Source organism: Anopheles merus, chromosome 2L (genome assembly GCF_017562075.2).
Source record: "Anopheles merus strain MAF chromosome 2L, AmerM5.1, whole genome shotgun sequence".
NCBI lineage: Eukaryota > Metazoa > Arthropoda > Insecta > Diptera > Culicidae > Anopheles > Anopheles merus.
Window position 1 is genome coordinate 41,372,422 of NC_054083.1, and position 15,356 is coordinate 41,387,777.

The 15,356-nt window shown below is 46.6% G+C and overlaps 1 protein-coding gene across 28 annotated transcripts in view; it reads right to left on the reverse strand.

Annotated features, from left to right (window-relative positions):
* LOC121593792 (homeotic protein female sterile) overlaps positions 1-15,356 on the reverse strand; it is a 203,721-nt gene that overhangs the window by 135,937 nt on the left and 52,428 nt on the right. For 7 of the 28 annotated variants that reach the window (XM_041916473.1, XM_041916484.1, XM_041916476.1 and 4 more), the window contains exon 2: positions 14,333-15,116. The exons of 15 other annotated variants lie outside the window; for them this stretch is intronic. In XM_041916473.1, coding sequence (XP_041772407.1) covers positions 14,333-14,344 — 12 coding nt within the window. In that variant the 5' untranslated portion in view covers positions 14,345-15,116. Of the gene's footprint in view, positions 1-14,332; positions 15,120-15,356 lie in introns of all 28 variants that reach the window. 6 more of the 28 variants (XM_041916478.1, XM_041916474.1, XM_041916475.1 and 3 more) reach the window with 2 other exon arrangements.

A 15,356-nucleotide genomic window follows, 5' to 3' on the forward strand; every position in this document is an offset into this window, starting at 1 on the left:
AGCAAAAAAAAAGCACCACGAGACGCCCCAGACTCACAGAGCTTTACACACGGAGCAGCGCGCAACCACACCGTGGCATGCAATTTGCAGACACAATAAAAGACCCGCAAAAATCAAGCAACCCAAACCGTCGGATTCCTTTAAAAAGTAATAACAAAACTAACACCCGCAGAAGCAAACAACGGCTGAAAAAAAACCCACTCCCGATCGCCAAAGACGCAAGGATACTGTGTGTGTTTCATTGGGGCACACAGAACGAACTCAAGCAACAATAGGAAAAAAAACTCCATTATTGGACGACGACGCCGGTCCAAACACAGCAATCGATTCGTTCGCACCGAAATTTGTGGAATATTATTTCCAGATGATTTCCGACACCTTTCCGGAGCGGGTTTCGGGGTGCCGGGGGCAGTAGTAATAACGAGCGGGATTTGATATCGGGACGCCGGTAGGTCGTGGTGGGCGACGATTGGGCGATAGAAATCATCAAACCTCAGCACCCTTCGAACGAAATGGTCCGTATGATCGAAATATGCTTCTCTGCCGCGCTTCGCGGTGCTGTGGAATCTTGTGGTCAGCTGCCGTTGCGGCCACGGAATCGAGAGCTGCAAAATCTGCAGACCCAAAATTTCGACGCATCCGAAGGACGAACAAACAAAAAAAAAGGGCCGTGAATTTTATTGCCTCTTCGGGTGCTCGCTCGCTATTGCACAACACACAGCCGTGGATCGATTCTGACTTTATAACTTTCCACTCGAGCGAACCAGAATCATGAAGCGAAAGATGATGTAATTTGATTGTGAGCCGGTAGGTATGTGTGTTTTTTTGTTGTTGTTGCTGGTTTGTTTGCGGACTGCTGCTTCATCTGCATGTGTTCCAATCAAGGGTTGGAGATTAGTCTATCGCTCATAAAAAAAGCGGTTCTGTATGAAACAACGTCCGATTGCTTCCAATCAAAAAGCCCGCCCAGTGAAATAGCTCACAATTCTCGTACATTAAAAAGGGCATTAAATGAATTTCTGAAGAACTCATATTTCATTCCTCAAAATGATCTATCTGGACCGCACACACACACACACACAGCCTAACTCTCTTCTATCCGTGTTCTACAATCCTCCACAGCATCCGCAAGTGAAGATGAGGAAACATTGGCCGACACTCGAGAAGTGGCACTTTGTTTCCTGAAGCGAAAAGACCCTGACCCGAAAGCCTCACGGTGGTCCCATTTCCAGCGGGAGGAGACCTGCGTAATCTAATCGCAGAAACTGGCCGGTGCGGACGGCGTTGCGCCTAACGATGACGCTGGAACTGGCTGGAAATGGGGTGTCGAATGAGAATGGAAGAAATGTGAAGTAAAGCAGCATATATTGCGACCGTAAAATATTCCTCCTCCTAGATCAGCATCGGAGTGCGTCGTCGCCACTTCCCGTCGGACCAAATTTAGGAAACAATGCATCGGGCGGACATAAAAATAAACGAAAGGTTACGTGTCGCTATGCTTCTCCCGGTGGTCTGCCACCCATCATCAACCACTGCCCATCAACCGTTGATGAAATTCAAAAAACCAACCGCATCACCCCGGAACCACCGGAAACTTCCTCTCCACGTATCGTTCCATCCTCTCTCTCTCTCTGGCGATTCACAAAAATGATTTCCATTCCGGACCACCTTCAAAGTGGGCGGGCTACACACCCGCACAGAAGGTAGCATGGAGGGCCGGTGGACGAGATTCGGTGGTAGTGGTGATAATGCGACGGTGTCAGTATCAATTGACCTGAGAACACCATCCCCCGGGCCAGGCGCCCCGAACAAGTGGAGCAGTCTCCAATTACACAGCTCCAAGTACAATCCAGTGGTGTGGCGACTCGTGGGGCAAGCGGAAACATGAGACGGCTTAACGGAGGGAAGAGGGCACACACACGCACACGGTCAGGAATGCTCTTTGGCCAGCCGAAAACAATACCCCATTCTCTAAGTGAAGAGGGGAGGGTGAAAATTCATAGTGGGAAAATCTATCTACGATCTACGTGAATGGCGAACAGCACTTTAACAGGTTGGACCATACATAAACCCTCCAAATGGGAAGCGGAGAAGACTTCAAATGCATCAAGTTGGTGATTTTTTGGGGGAACGAAACTTATTGAAGTGTTTGACGACTCTAGTTTATGTTTTATGTAATGTTGATGAAGGGTTTAATGTATAAAAATGGTTGATTCTTTGGATTTTGTAGACCTTATCCTAACGACCAAGGACAAAGGTCATACGTCTCATTCAAAATATCATCAACATTTTCGCCAAATCTGTTCGTTACGCATAAAAGCTGTCAAGCACCCCAGTCGAACCCAGCTGTGGAACAATTGCTCGCGCTATCAGCAAAAACCGCCGTCTAATTATAATCATCCCCTGAATAGAGCAGCTTATGCTGTCTTCATACAAAAGCCTAAACGACGAAATTCCGGAGCGTCCAGGAATCACATCAAACAAACAAGTCACCAGCAGCAACAGCAAGCAAACGGCCATCATCCCCCGGGGGAGATAGCGATTCTTACATTCCCCGCCAACCGCAACCCACGCCTCCGACACCCGGGCCGGAAAGCAAATGGGAACCCAAAACTGCGCTCCAGTCGCACGAGTCTCTGGACAGTCTTTAAGCGATGATGCGTCATGGCTACCACCGTTTCGGTCATTCTTCTCTCCCTTTCATCTCTGGACTGAACACACAAAGAGCAACATCAATGACCGCATTGCTACGTCCATCGCCAAACCAGCACATCTGTGCGTTTGTGTGTTCGTCGTGCCACCACCATGCACACACATACACACAGAGCAATAATGATCTGTAATTGGGCGGAAAAAGCAAGCGACTTGGCGAAAAGTGAGAATCTTCCCCATTTCCAAGAACGGAAAATAAAGCGCCAGCCGAAAAAAAAAGAGAGATCCCTGTGGCCCATCCACCGCCGGATGCTCGAGCATCATTCCCTAAATGACGAAGATAAACAGCTGGAAATGGAATTCACTGTGGGATGATTTCGCAGGGCAGGAGAAGGGGCGCACCTCCCATGCATCACCCCATGCATGTGCCAGTTTGGTGTTGCTGGAATGCTGTATCCTCCGCAACACGAACACCAACCACCACTGTGTGTGCAGGTCTGCGTCACGAACACACTGGAGCATCAGCAGCCATCATCATCATCATCTTCTCCAAATTGATATTTATTGTATTGACCCCTGACCATCCGCCTGGACCGTCAGCATCTCTCTCCCTCCCTCCCGCAACACACCATTGTCTTCTTTCGTGACGGGAGAACAAATCAACCATTTTCCGCTGTTATGCTGTGTTCGATCGGCACACGATACGAGAAGATGGACACAAATGATCAAAGCGACATCTCGTTCGTGCGGAATGAGAAGAGGGTTGATTCCCTTCGCTCCAGCGCCCCGTTTTCCAAGCGGACCTGCAGGACCGAGGACGATAGAGTCGTAACCTTTGCCTTGACGCGCTGGTGCCAAAGTCGCAGAAAACTGCCGCACAAAGATGATTGCAGCACAGGTTCCGTAAAAAAACGCTGGTTCGCTGGAATGGTCCAACGTTTTACGCATCACCGGTATGTGATTGGTCCCATATCAGCTGGGTGTGTTGTAAGCGAGCAGACAGTACGAGTGGTATTAAACATTTAAGACGATGATTTGTAGCAACGACATACGCCCGCTTTGGGTGCTGGAAATTGAAGCAAACGCTCCAAAATGGAGAAAGCTAAAATGCGCAAATTGTGACAGGCTAAAATCAATCACAGCATAAGCAATAACAACAGCCCGCTTGGGCACGGTAAAACAACGGGTAGAGGGAAACACAGTATGTTCACACGGCATGCCTACAAAAACACAACTCAGTCACTAGGTCACTGATCAAACCATCCACCGCTTTGGGGACGCAAACATGCGACCCATCAACCCATATAAACATAAACATGCTGCTAGCAACGGTCACTACCACCAACACGTCGACCGGGTAACTAGGGAAGGGGCACAAAATAAACATTGCCGATAAAACACGCCCCCACCTCCCCTGAACGTCGCCTACTGTTGGTCATTGAACGTTCATTAATCTTTTCAGCATTATGCTAATGTAAAGCGTTTTATTCTACTGCTGAAGCCAGAACGACTCCAAGGTTTAGTCTTGGCGAACGAAAGAATTCCATGTCCGAGAGCTTGAAGTCATCCGAAACGGTTTTTGAATGCCACTATTTGCGACAGCATTGTTCCTCTACATGTTGCAATGGATTCCAATACAGTTGTTTGATGCAAAATCGATTCGTTACCACACAAAGAGCGAGAGAGCCAAGAGAGCAGGCGAGGGTTTCCAACGTTCCGTCTGTACAGAACGGCATGCATATCGCTGTATTTGTTGTACCGCGCTTCACAGCCGCGCTACAGTAGTGATGGTGTTGCCGCCTGTGCTCGACTATGCAGCTGTGCATAAATATTCAACAAAACAAAACGACCCAATCCACCCAGCGGTAATGGCGGGTGGCGGTGGTTAGGGTTAGATTTCCGCCTTCGCCTACTGTTAATCAAGGGATAATTCATTTCGCCGGTCAGCTTTGCTAAAAATCGTCCACAACTCACCCTTCCACAACTTATGATTGGATTAACGGAGGAGACACATTATTCCGAGGTCCTAGCAGAGGACGGAGCACGATGAGATGAGGAGGTCACGCTGATCCAGCTGTGTTTAGCCTTCCAGGCATTCCAGCGTTTTCGATTCGTTTATGATAATCGGCTTTATTTACAAGATTATACAATAAATAAAATCAACTATCCTTGAACGGTGACGTCTCCATCGTGAGATGAACGGCACACAAACAAACACAACAACATCGGCACAGGCCTAATCTCTAGACACTATTAAACGGCATCATCGGAATATGTGTGCCTGTGTGTTGTTTCTTGAGCATGTTGAGTGTGTTTGGAAGGAACTGAACAAACATGATGCATTCTCAAACAAAAACAGTGTTCACCCGGGTGCGTTATCAGCACAATCTCGGCACACCAAAACCCGTTGACCCGTTGGTTCACTACTGGACACGCTGGACACTCTTCCGTTACGCGACTTCCCTGCTATTCGGTGACCGTAGACGACCAGATTTTAGGTCAAACGTTTGGGTTGTGCCGTTTGTTTGTGGAGAAGATTCCCATGTGAAAGTTAAAGTCGGGGGTAAACACATGAGAATCGCTTGCAAAAGACAAAGCAATCATTCTGCCCCTGTGGCTGTGAGGGTTCGACGCTATTTATCTTGTCAACATCTCTTTACATGCAGTTAGTTAGTCTTGGGTGAAAGCTAAAGTAAGTGTGTCCAGCGTAATTCGCATACCATGTAGTCTAAACATTCATTAGCGCTTGGTTGTTTAAACTCAATTCAAAATAAAAGCAATCCACAAACCCCGAAAAGCAAATGTGAAGAGCAAAAAACCCGAACACTCTAATCGACACGCCCGGCACACCAGCCGTCCCCCTCCCCGGGTTCGGTGCCGTCTAGGTCCTCGATAACCTCGACCTTTCCGGCCCCTCCGGGCGCATGGTTTCAGGGGTCAGCTGCTCCACAAGCTCTATCAGCAGCAAAAGCGTTCAGCGTTTTGGCAAATGCCTGCGCCACGAGTAAAGCCGCTTATCTCGGACACGTTGTACGCAATACGACGGCTGCTAGTAGCTAGCAGTCGCGACCACCGCCGCGCGTGTTAGCCGTGGAGCGACACAAAGCAGGCTGTTGTTTGCCGTTGTCATCATCCTTCGCATCTTCGCGTTCGCCGCTTTTGCTCACCCCCAACACAGATCATTGCGGTGACATAAACGATCGATCGAAAGCAACCGGCTAATAATGCGCTCATTAATACACCGCCCCATGGGCATGGATGTTTCACCACCGAACCCTTCTCTGCGTGGTCAACGTCACAGAGTCTTTCTTTGTGTGCACGTTAAAGACGTTCGATTTCGGGCCCGGTCCTCTCTAATGACGTCCGAATGGGGGGAAAAACGGTATAAATATATGTATAAAACTCAAAAACAAAAGGAAACAATAAATAAACAAACAAAAAGCGTCACCGGCTGCTCGAAATATGGGAGTTCTTTTCTTGGGAATAGGAATGCCGCACTCGCAATTACCCAAAACCGTAATGGGTGTGTGGGAGCATTTTTATCACAGAAACACGCTACTCTGGGGCGGTATCAGCGGGCCAACGATGGGGGAGGGATGGGAAAACGCGTTACGCAATAAACATCACTCGCTCAAATATCGTAAATATGTTTTAGTTTCTTTTCGGCGATCTTCCGCTGTGGTAGAATGGAGCAGCAGCAAGGAAAAGGCGGGGGATTTCAAAACAACCAGACGTCACTTAAGAATCGCTTGAAGAAGAAAGCGCCCCCGAAAGACAACCCCACCGTGGGCAATTAATGAAGTTGATTTTGTTTTGAATTTTGTCGGCGAGTATTTTTATGAGCGTTTCGGGAGCACCGGGAGCACTGTGCAAATTGTGTTACTTTTATTGTCACATCCCAAACAAACGCCTTTTTTGTGGAAAAACTCTTCAGTCCGGGTGGAAGGAGATGTTCATATCTTGGGAGGCATAAATTGTCCTTTACAGATGAGCAAACTTTCATATTTTAATCGAATAATGAAACCGGCAACTGTTTATCTTGCTGGCACTTTTCTTCACTGTGTGTGTGTTGATGTCGTTTAGCAAGATTCTTCCACTCCCTGTAGCATACCCATCATCATGCTCAAGTACCCATTTTTCCAATCAATTTCTCCCATAATCGTTTTTATTTTACTCCTCCACCATTTTACCCTAATGTAAACCATGGTCCCATTTAGCATTAAACCACGCGTCAATTGGCATCCCAACCATACACAGCCACACACAGCCACACACAGACACATACAACGCTCGGCGTCTATTACTGGCCACAATGATGGAAAAACAGAAACAAAAATGAGAATAAAAAAAAAGAGAAATAACACGCACACGCTTTATTGATTGTGGTTTAGCGTCGTGGTTTGGCTTGATGTGATTTGTTTACACTCCAACGGCACACACACACACACATACACTGGAAGCTAAATATAGGAAGTAAACATGCACACAGCACTTTACAGCGTGCAAGCAACAAAATGGGCGGGAAATAGAGGGAAAGCTTCTCGTTTGGGCAGGCAGGGCCCATCCAAAAACGCGTTTGCTGCGGTGTGTGTGTGTGTGTGTGTGTGTGTGTGTGTGTGTGTGTGTGTGTGTGTGTGTGTGTGTGTGTGTGTGTGTGTGTGTGTGTGTGTGTTTGCGAGCCGCTGGATAAAGTCATAAATTTCATCGTCTCTTCGGCTTTGAGGATTCCAGATTGCTGTTTTTTGTTTTGTTTCTGCCTCCACCGGGTTAGTTTTTCCACACGCGGCCCGGCATCGTGAGTGTTCCCATTTTGTTTGTTCTTCCCAAGATTAACTAGATTGCGGGTAAACGGGTGGGAGGCGGGAGTGAACGGCTTGAAATTTTCACCAACGCGCGCCAGCACAATAATGTTCTATAAAGTGGCCAGAATATGTCGGAATGTTGGAATTGAAAGTTTGGACCACGGGGCGGAATCAGCAGGGTTTGCGCGCTATAATGGTACCGCGGCCGAGCTATGTTCCGTTTGCCTTCAATTGGTTCCAATTCAATCACAAGTGGGACTACGACGACGTCTGTTATTGTTAAGTGGAAGCAACGATGCTGCTCTCTGGTCTCGTGGTGTGTTTTGTATGTGTTTTTCTCCCTCTTTTGTCGCATTTTCAACGGGAAGCTGCACAGCGAACAAAAAAAGGGGACAAAAAGCTGTAGCAAACTCAAAGAAACCATCATAAAACATCAAAAAGCCACTCCAGCAGCAAGAACGGCGATATGCATGAGTAGTTCCGCTTCTTTTTTATGTACTAAATTTTGAATGTTCCTGGGAATGTTCTCCAGCATTCTGCTTTTCTCCGGGGAAGCCGAGCAATCAAACTGGGTTAACTGGGATAGAGAAGCGACTTCCCAACACAAAATCCATCCGTCGCTCGCTACGCAACCCGAAATGCAAATTAATGCTTACGAAATCATCCATGCAAAGACTGGCGGCGGTGGTGTTGGCACTGGTAGAAGGTAGCACACACACAAAAAAAATCCACCATCCCCAACAGTCGCGCGAATCAAACGAAATCACCACTGCGTAAACAGGGGAACTAAAGCAAACCATCTATACCGCCTTGATCGAGAGTTATAGAGAGAGAGAGAGAGAGAGAGAGCCTAACTAAGAAACAAAACTATAAAAAGGGGTGCACAGAAAAGGGGGAGGTTGATGAGATGACCGCAAGAACCTGTTTTTAATTCCTCCGAAAAAAAAAAAACGGCCAAAAAGTGAAGAAAAGCATCCAGAAAACGCATCACCGAGAGGCACACGGAGCTTACGAAATATCTCAACAGTGAAGCACAACAAAAAGCGCATTATTGCGCAAGCCTATTTTTTCTAATCCTGTTACAAAAGGGAGCAAGAGTGGATAAGCATAGGATTTTAACGGGCAAACCGTTAGTAGTAAGTCCTAAAAGCTAAAACAAAACCAATCGGAGCACAAACACAAACGAAAAAAAAACCCCCTAAAAACAAGGCACGGGAGAGTGGAAAAGCCAACTAGAAAACAGGATAAGCAAATTGGAATCTTTGCCTTAGCGTGCATTGTTTTCGTTTCCTTCGCTTCTCCGCCACAAATCCAAACGTATCCCAACCCCGAATCGAAATGGAACGCAATGAACCGTATTGTACCGGCGGCGTCGGAATGGACGGCACAAAAGCGAATCAAAGTTTGTCAACCCGTTAAAAAAACCTAACCGCCCTTCTTTTCCTACCACCCTGCACGCACATCGGGCTGCTGGTGCTCCACCAATCTGTGGCGGTGTCTCGGTCAATGAACCACAAAACCCACCAATAAACATCGATGGCAGTGAGATGACGACGACGACGACTGTTGGATTCAGGGGTAAGAGGGTAAACACAAAAACAAAACTACAACCGACCTGACCCAATTAAACGTGTCACACACACAAACACACACTCAGCTACAAACCGGTCCATTCGACAAACAGGTACAGAGTCCGGTGTCGCAGGTTCCTTTGATTCGTCATCGCAAGCCTCACGCAAGCCTCGTTGTGATTATCGCGTAACCAGGCGAGTGATCCAATCCGGAGAGATTCTGCATCCATAGCAGGCCAGCTGGTGTGTACTCAAGAAGAGGCAACAAAGATCACACACCACGTGGTTTGCTTACCCCCCCCCCCCCCCCCCCAGACCCCAGTAACAGAGGAGCAAAGGTGGAGGCGGAATAAATCAAGTTCATGCTAAAAAGAAACTGGTCACAGATCATAACTGGCTCTTGTCGGGGGTTGCGCTGTTGTGCAAGCAGAAGAGTTTCAGTTTTCTTGGCTCCTCTTTGCTCATGTGAACATTCTGTGTGTGTGTGTATGTGTTGGTCGGAAGAATTTCATGGTCAAGGAAAGATGGAAAAGAGAGAGAAAAAGACACACGGAAACCGCGCTAAAAACAACCAACAATAAGAATAAAACCCCCACGTTTCGACAGGTGATCGCGAAACCGGAAAGCTGGCGTGCAAATTCCTGCTCTGGAGCGCACAAGATGAACATGAGGAGCCACGAGCTCTTACCGTGTCGGTTGTTACAAAATGACAACAATTAAGCTTTCGTAGCTTTCATCCCTTCGTTCCCCTCTTGGTTGCTTGAATTATCACCAAACTGATCAACCAAGAACGTTGTCATTACATGATGCCACACTTCACCTGAGCAAACATAACAGGGCAGGCTCACACACCTTCGCCCCATGTCCGGGTGCGGGTATTGTGTGTGTGTTCGTGAGCTGACTGTTAAAGTTGTGGATGAGCTCGAACAGAGCGCCGTGTTGAATTTTGTTTTTGGAGATCGTCCAAAAACCTGCTTGTGAAGAAATGTTTGATTACTTGGGGTTTAGAGGTGTTCCGCTTGCTTTTCTTCCCCCATTCTCAAGATGGTATTCGTTTTATAGCCCAGCGCGGACAATTTTTACCTCTTCTGATGGAGGCAAAAAATGGAGAGACGGATAAAAGTGTGTCTACGTGTCGTGGACACGGTTTTTTTTTGGTGTGTGCTTTCTTTGGCAACTTGCTAATTTGTACCCATTCTTAACGCCGCCGTCCACCACTACCCTGGTCTTAATTCCAACGGTTCTTTAAACATTTTTATTTGCGCACCCTCCATAATAAACGAACACATTGACACACGGCCAAGGTAGATTGAGGCGTTGCAGAGAATTAGATCGTTAAAAAGATACACCTCTAGAGGAAAGGTTGATATAAAATCTACGCTATTAATAACCCTCAGAAGGTGTTAACGGGGAACCGTAAAAACAACGGTTGTATAAAAAGTGTGTCCACCGGAAAGTTGTGCCGTTCCCGGAATACGAAATGTCCGGAAGCACCACCAACAACAACTGCAACAGCAAAAAGCCAACCTTGTAACGTCAGCGAATATTTATTGAATCTTGGATGACATGAACATGCTTTTCTTCACCTGTTTCAGATGTTTACCTCCCTTTGCACCTGCTGTGTTCCGTTGATGCCGCTTCATCACGCTTCATCTTGGGGGGGCATTAGTTTTACAGAAAACTGTCGAAACTGCTGCTGCTATAATTTATGACTTCCTAGCGGGAGCATTGGGAACATGAACTTTGCAAAACCATTCGGAGGCTATGGAGTACGTTTCATATCAAATCGTTCATCCTCTTGCTACGATAGTGATCACGACACCATGATTTGCGTCTATCATGACCCCTCTGTCGTCTCTTTCTGTCGCCCCACGCCGAACGGCAACGAGGACGCCGTAACGAAATGTCATCATCCGTAGAAAGGCCATCTGCATTTCAAAGGCACGCTTGGCCACCCGTGTTCGTGCTCAAAGTCAATGCGGGGCTTACCGAAACCGGACGACGCTGTGCCATATTGCAACACACGGGCCATGCTGGTGGTGTAGACGGTGGATCATTTTGTAAAAGACACCGAGGGAAGCGCGTAAGACCAAGGGCACATAAGCCGAAGCTCTTCCTGCAGAGGGCTCAGCATCATCATAGTCATTACGCTGTGCCATAAGGGTGGAGGCGAATATTTTATGCGATTAAACTATGGAATAATAATATTCATTCCGGGCGCAATACGACCTCGATTACTGCGAATGGAAGAAGATGGAAGCTGTCACCCTCCCCAAAGCTGCCTGGCTGGCGGGTCGTGCGTTTCATCCACACACGCACACGAAGATGTTTACGTGCACACGTACTTTCACGATGGTACCATGCATGAGGGAGAATAATTTACTTTCTATCTTTCGTAGAGCGTAGATCGGCCGCTGGTGCGTTGCGAAGGATATTAACCGATGTTTATGTATCAACACGTACGCCTTTTACATTTGGGCGGTTCAGGAGGTTGCAGGCTCTCTTCTGCTGGCTGACCCGCGGTGAGAAAATATCTATAAAATCATCTACGGAAGTTAAGGCCGCCACTGGCCGTCAACTCCCCACCTTCACAACAATCGCTTAACACGCGGGAGGTGTGGGTGAGGTGATGATGAAAAAAGACCCTGACGAGGCATAAAGCGCCCGTGTCGTCAGGCGGCTTAGTGAATTAATTTGAAAGCCAATTCCAGCCAACACCTCATAGCCAACAATGTGCCTCGAATGTGGGACAACACGGTGCATTAAACTAAGTGAAGCAGAGCACTTAACATATACTGTTGCGCAATGGTAGAATGTAAAGCACGGTGACTATGAATATCCCAATGTCCCAATGGCGTGATTGGTTCAAAATCTGATCACCAGCATCACTAGCAAACTGAAGCACATGTATTACCACACACAAACACACTCAGAATCTGTGATGTCTAATAGACTTCATCTTGGAGCAAAGTTTGAGCATGTTATCAATGCTAGCTTCTCGTCTACTGGCAAAAAAACACACACAACACTATCAATTTTATTGTGATGCTGCCTCATTACAGCAGAGACTTGTAACAGTAAAAAAACAAACACACACAACCAGCGAGAAGTTCAAACGAGATCACACACAAAATTGATAGCCGATCCTCGGTTGTTACATGTTCTGTCAATAATGAGCAAACAGGCCATTACTTCCAACGCACATTGATAAGAGTTTTAGAGCAACAATTTTCACCCCCCAGCTTCAACAGTGCGAGCACGGATTGTCTTTATTATACAGCCGCTCCGTGATCGCAAAACTAACCTCAACGGGCGTGCTGGAAATTTGCATTCTGCGCCGGTCTCAACATTCCAGAGGGAGTTTTAAATATATTGTGTACAAGTCTTCTCCCCTTCTGTGCTGGAAACTAATATGAATTCATTTAGGTGGGTACGTACGTCGCAACACACACTGACACCGGGGTCATGGTTAGTTACGGGCCTGTTACGAGCAACTCCGACTTCAGTTCCAACCCGCAACCGTCAATGTGAAGGGATGATCAGTACCCCTCTTCACGATCTCTCGTTAAAAAAAGCCAACGGTCTAACTAATTCCGACACAATGACTCAACGTGCACATCACAACCATGAGATCGGAGCTTAACGGAGGTCGTCATCCCTTCGTGCGCTTCTTCCCTTCTATCCCCCCACACAGACACAGACACACACACACACACACACAGACGATCGATCGTGATCTACGTGGTTTCCGGATCTGTGGCGTGTGGTGTGTCGCACATGCGGGTCTGGAGAGTAGTACGCCGTCACCTCATCTTTGGCACGCTCACCTTTTTTGTAAAGTTATTTTTAAGGTGCGACAGAATCACAACCCAACACAACAACATACCACACACACACACACTCACACTTTGCGTGCGGCAAATCATAAATGCAGTGCGCGCGCGTCACGCTGTCGATCGTGGTGCTTCTCTCTGCTTTAACCCTTCAAATAAGAATCGCTCTCCAATTTTTCGAACTCTTTATCCTCACGGAAAGCGTCCAAAAAGATCGAAGCAAGCCATACGAGCATACTACCATCACCAGTGTGATGTGATGTGTGCCGTGTTTTGTTATTCATTTCGTCTACAAGCCCGATGGATGCAACGCATTCTCCTTTTACCCCCCTTTTTTCCATTCTACACAAACACAACGCTAAATTGTTAATGTGCATGAGGTTTCGTGTGATTGCATGTGTGTGGAGAGAAAGAGAGAGTGAGAGAGAGGGATGAATAATATAAACTGATGCAAATGGGGGTGTGCAGGGTAGTGATGGCGAATCGGCCTGCTAAGATCTTGCCCTTTTGCCAACGGACGGACGGACGGACGCAGTCAACCGCAGCCGCGTGCAAAAACACATGACCGTCGTTTTCGTCGTCTTGGTCGTCAGAAGAAGAATCTCGGAGCAGTTGTTGTGTGAGAATGTTTCACTTTCTTTCGAGGGCGCTTCTTGGGCGCATCGGTAGTTCGTCGCATGTTCTGCAATGTTTTGCCTTGCGGTGCGCGTGAATGTCAGCCTACTTGGGGAGAATAAATATTATGCTCTCGGAGCGTGTTTCACATGGAGTTACTGTACCGCGGTTAGCAATGAAAAAAACGGCATGCTGTCGCTCAGCAGATGATTTATTTGTTGCATTATTTAAGAATGATGGGTTTTTAGCTTTTTATTGTTAATGCTGATTGTGCTCACTAACGATACATTAGCTCAAAGTGTGTACATTCTTGTTATTTTGGCTTATTACGGGAATCTCAACAAGGCTTGTTTTTTTAAAGAAAAAGACATATTTTTGGCTTAAGATATTAAGGACTTGGAAACTAGAAGTCTACTAGAAGGCGACTAAGGCCATCCAATAGTAGACACACTGGTAAAGGCCTGAGGAGGATGAACCAGAGACTACGATGTAAGTCGGCCACTTATAGCAAAAAGAAATGATCGTATCATGTGATAACATAACCCTACAAAAAACCCAGCATAAGATTAGTTGGGCTCTGGTGTCATTGAAGAAGAATATTCTACTACTACTCAAACAAATTCGTTTCAAAATTTAAGCATTCAAACCCATATTTAGGTACTATTATACTAAGTTGAGGTCAAAAAAGACAACTTTACTTTCAGAGAAGTATCATGGGAATTAAAACTAAACATGATAACATTATCATATGTCCCTTGTGAGTCCAGATTGGAGGACCCAAAACTTAGCTCACATCTAGGATAGAACAAACCACTAGACAAGCTAAACGCTGCGCCGTGTTTACCATTTCAAAACTTACCGGAAAGTACATTCCCTGGGGATGTAGAAAGTATGGTCCGGAGCCCCACAGTTTGACGGCTGTTTCGGTGTTCCCTTAGTGCATAAAACCCGATGACTTCCCGCGATCGATGACTGCGCTACCAGAAACGCTTGCTTGCGGGGGGTAGCGTTGATTTCGGTGGACGATCTTGTTGCAAAGGGGATGATGTCCCGTTTTTTTTTTTTGCTTGTTTGTTTTGCTCTGCGTATGTTCCCTTCTTCAATCTCCTCTCTCTCTCACACAGACACACACACACTCACAAACTACCCACGGAACCTAGGAAGCACACACAGATACACACAATTTCCCTTAACTTTGAAATCTTCACGCGATTGCCAAAACTTGTTTAAATACCCTCTTCTTGCAAGGAAGCACACTATTTACCACGACAACAGCATGGGTATTATCGGTTGCACTGGAAGCGCACAACGGGGGGGGGGAAGGGAAGATAAATTTTGCTGTTGTGACTATTATATTTTACTTTTTCCTCAAACTTTTGGCGGCACAATTTCACGTGCAAATCGTGCAGCAAAAAAAGGTGCGCAAAAAATAAACACTCACTCACACAAACACACTTTAAATAATAAAATATGGCACACCGGAGAAGGACTTTCTGCTTCGCCTTCCTTCTATTCTTCGCTTTCTATCACTCTCTCCCTATCTCTCTCGCTCTATCGCTCTTTTATACCTTCACACATAGGGCGAGCACCACTAATGATTATGCAAAATTTGTGCTTCACTGTAAAATTTTCAAATTGCAGATCTGCTAAGGAGGAAAAATACAAATGTAAAATTATCGTTTTACGAATTCTTCAGCAATTCTTCAGCAACCATCCATGGTTGCTATTTCACGGCCAACTCGACGCACGCATTCCTTTTCCAGCGCATCGAACAGATGAGGGGAGATTTTCGCTAAGCACGCTAGATCCCTGGCCCTTTATCTCCTCCTGCACCAGCGGTGCAAACGTTTACAAACACTTTCGCAGCAAGCAGCTCGGTAGAC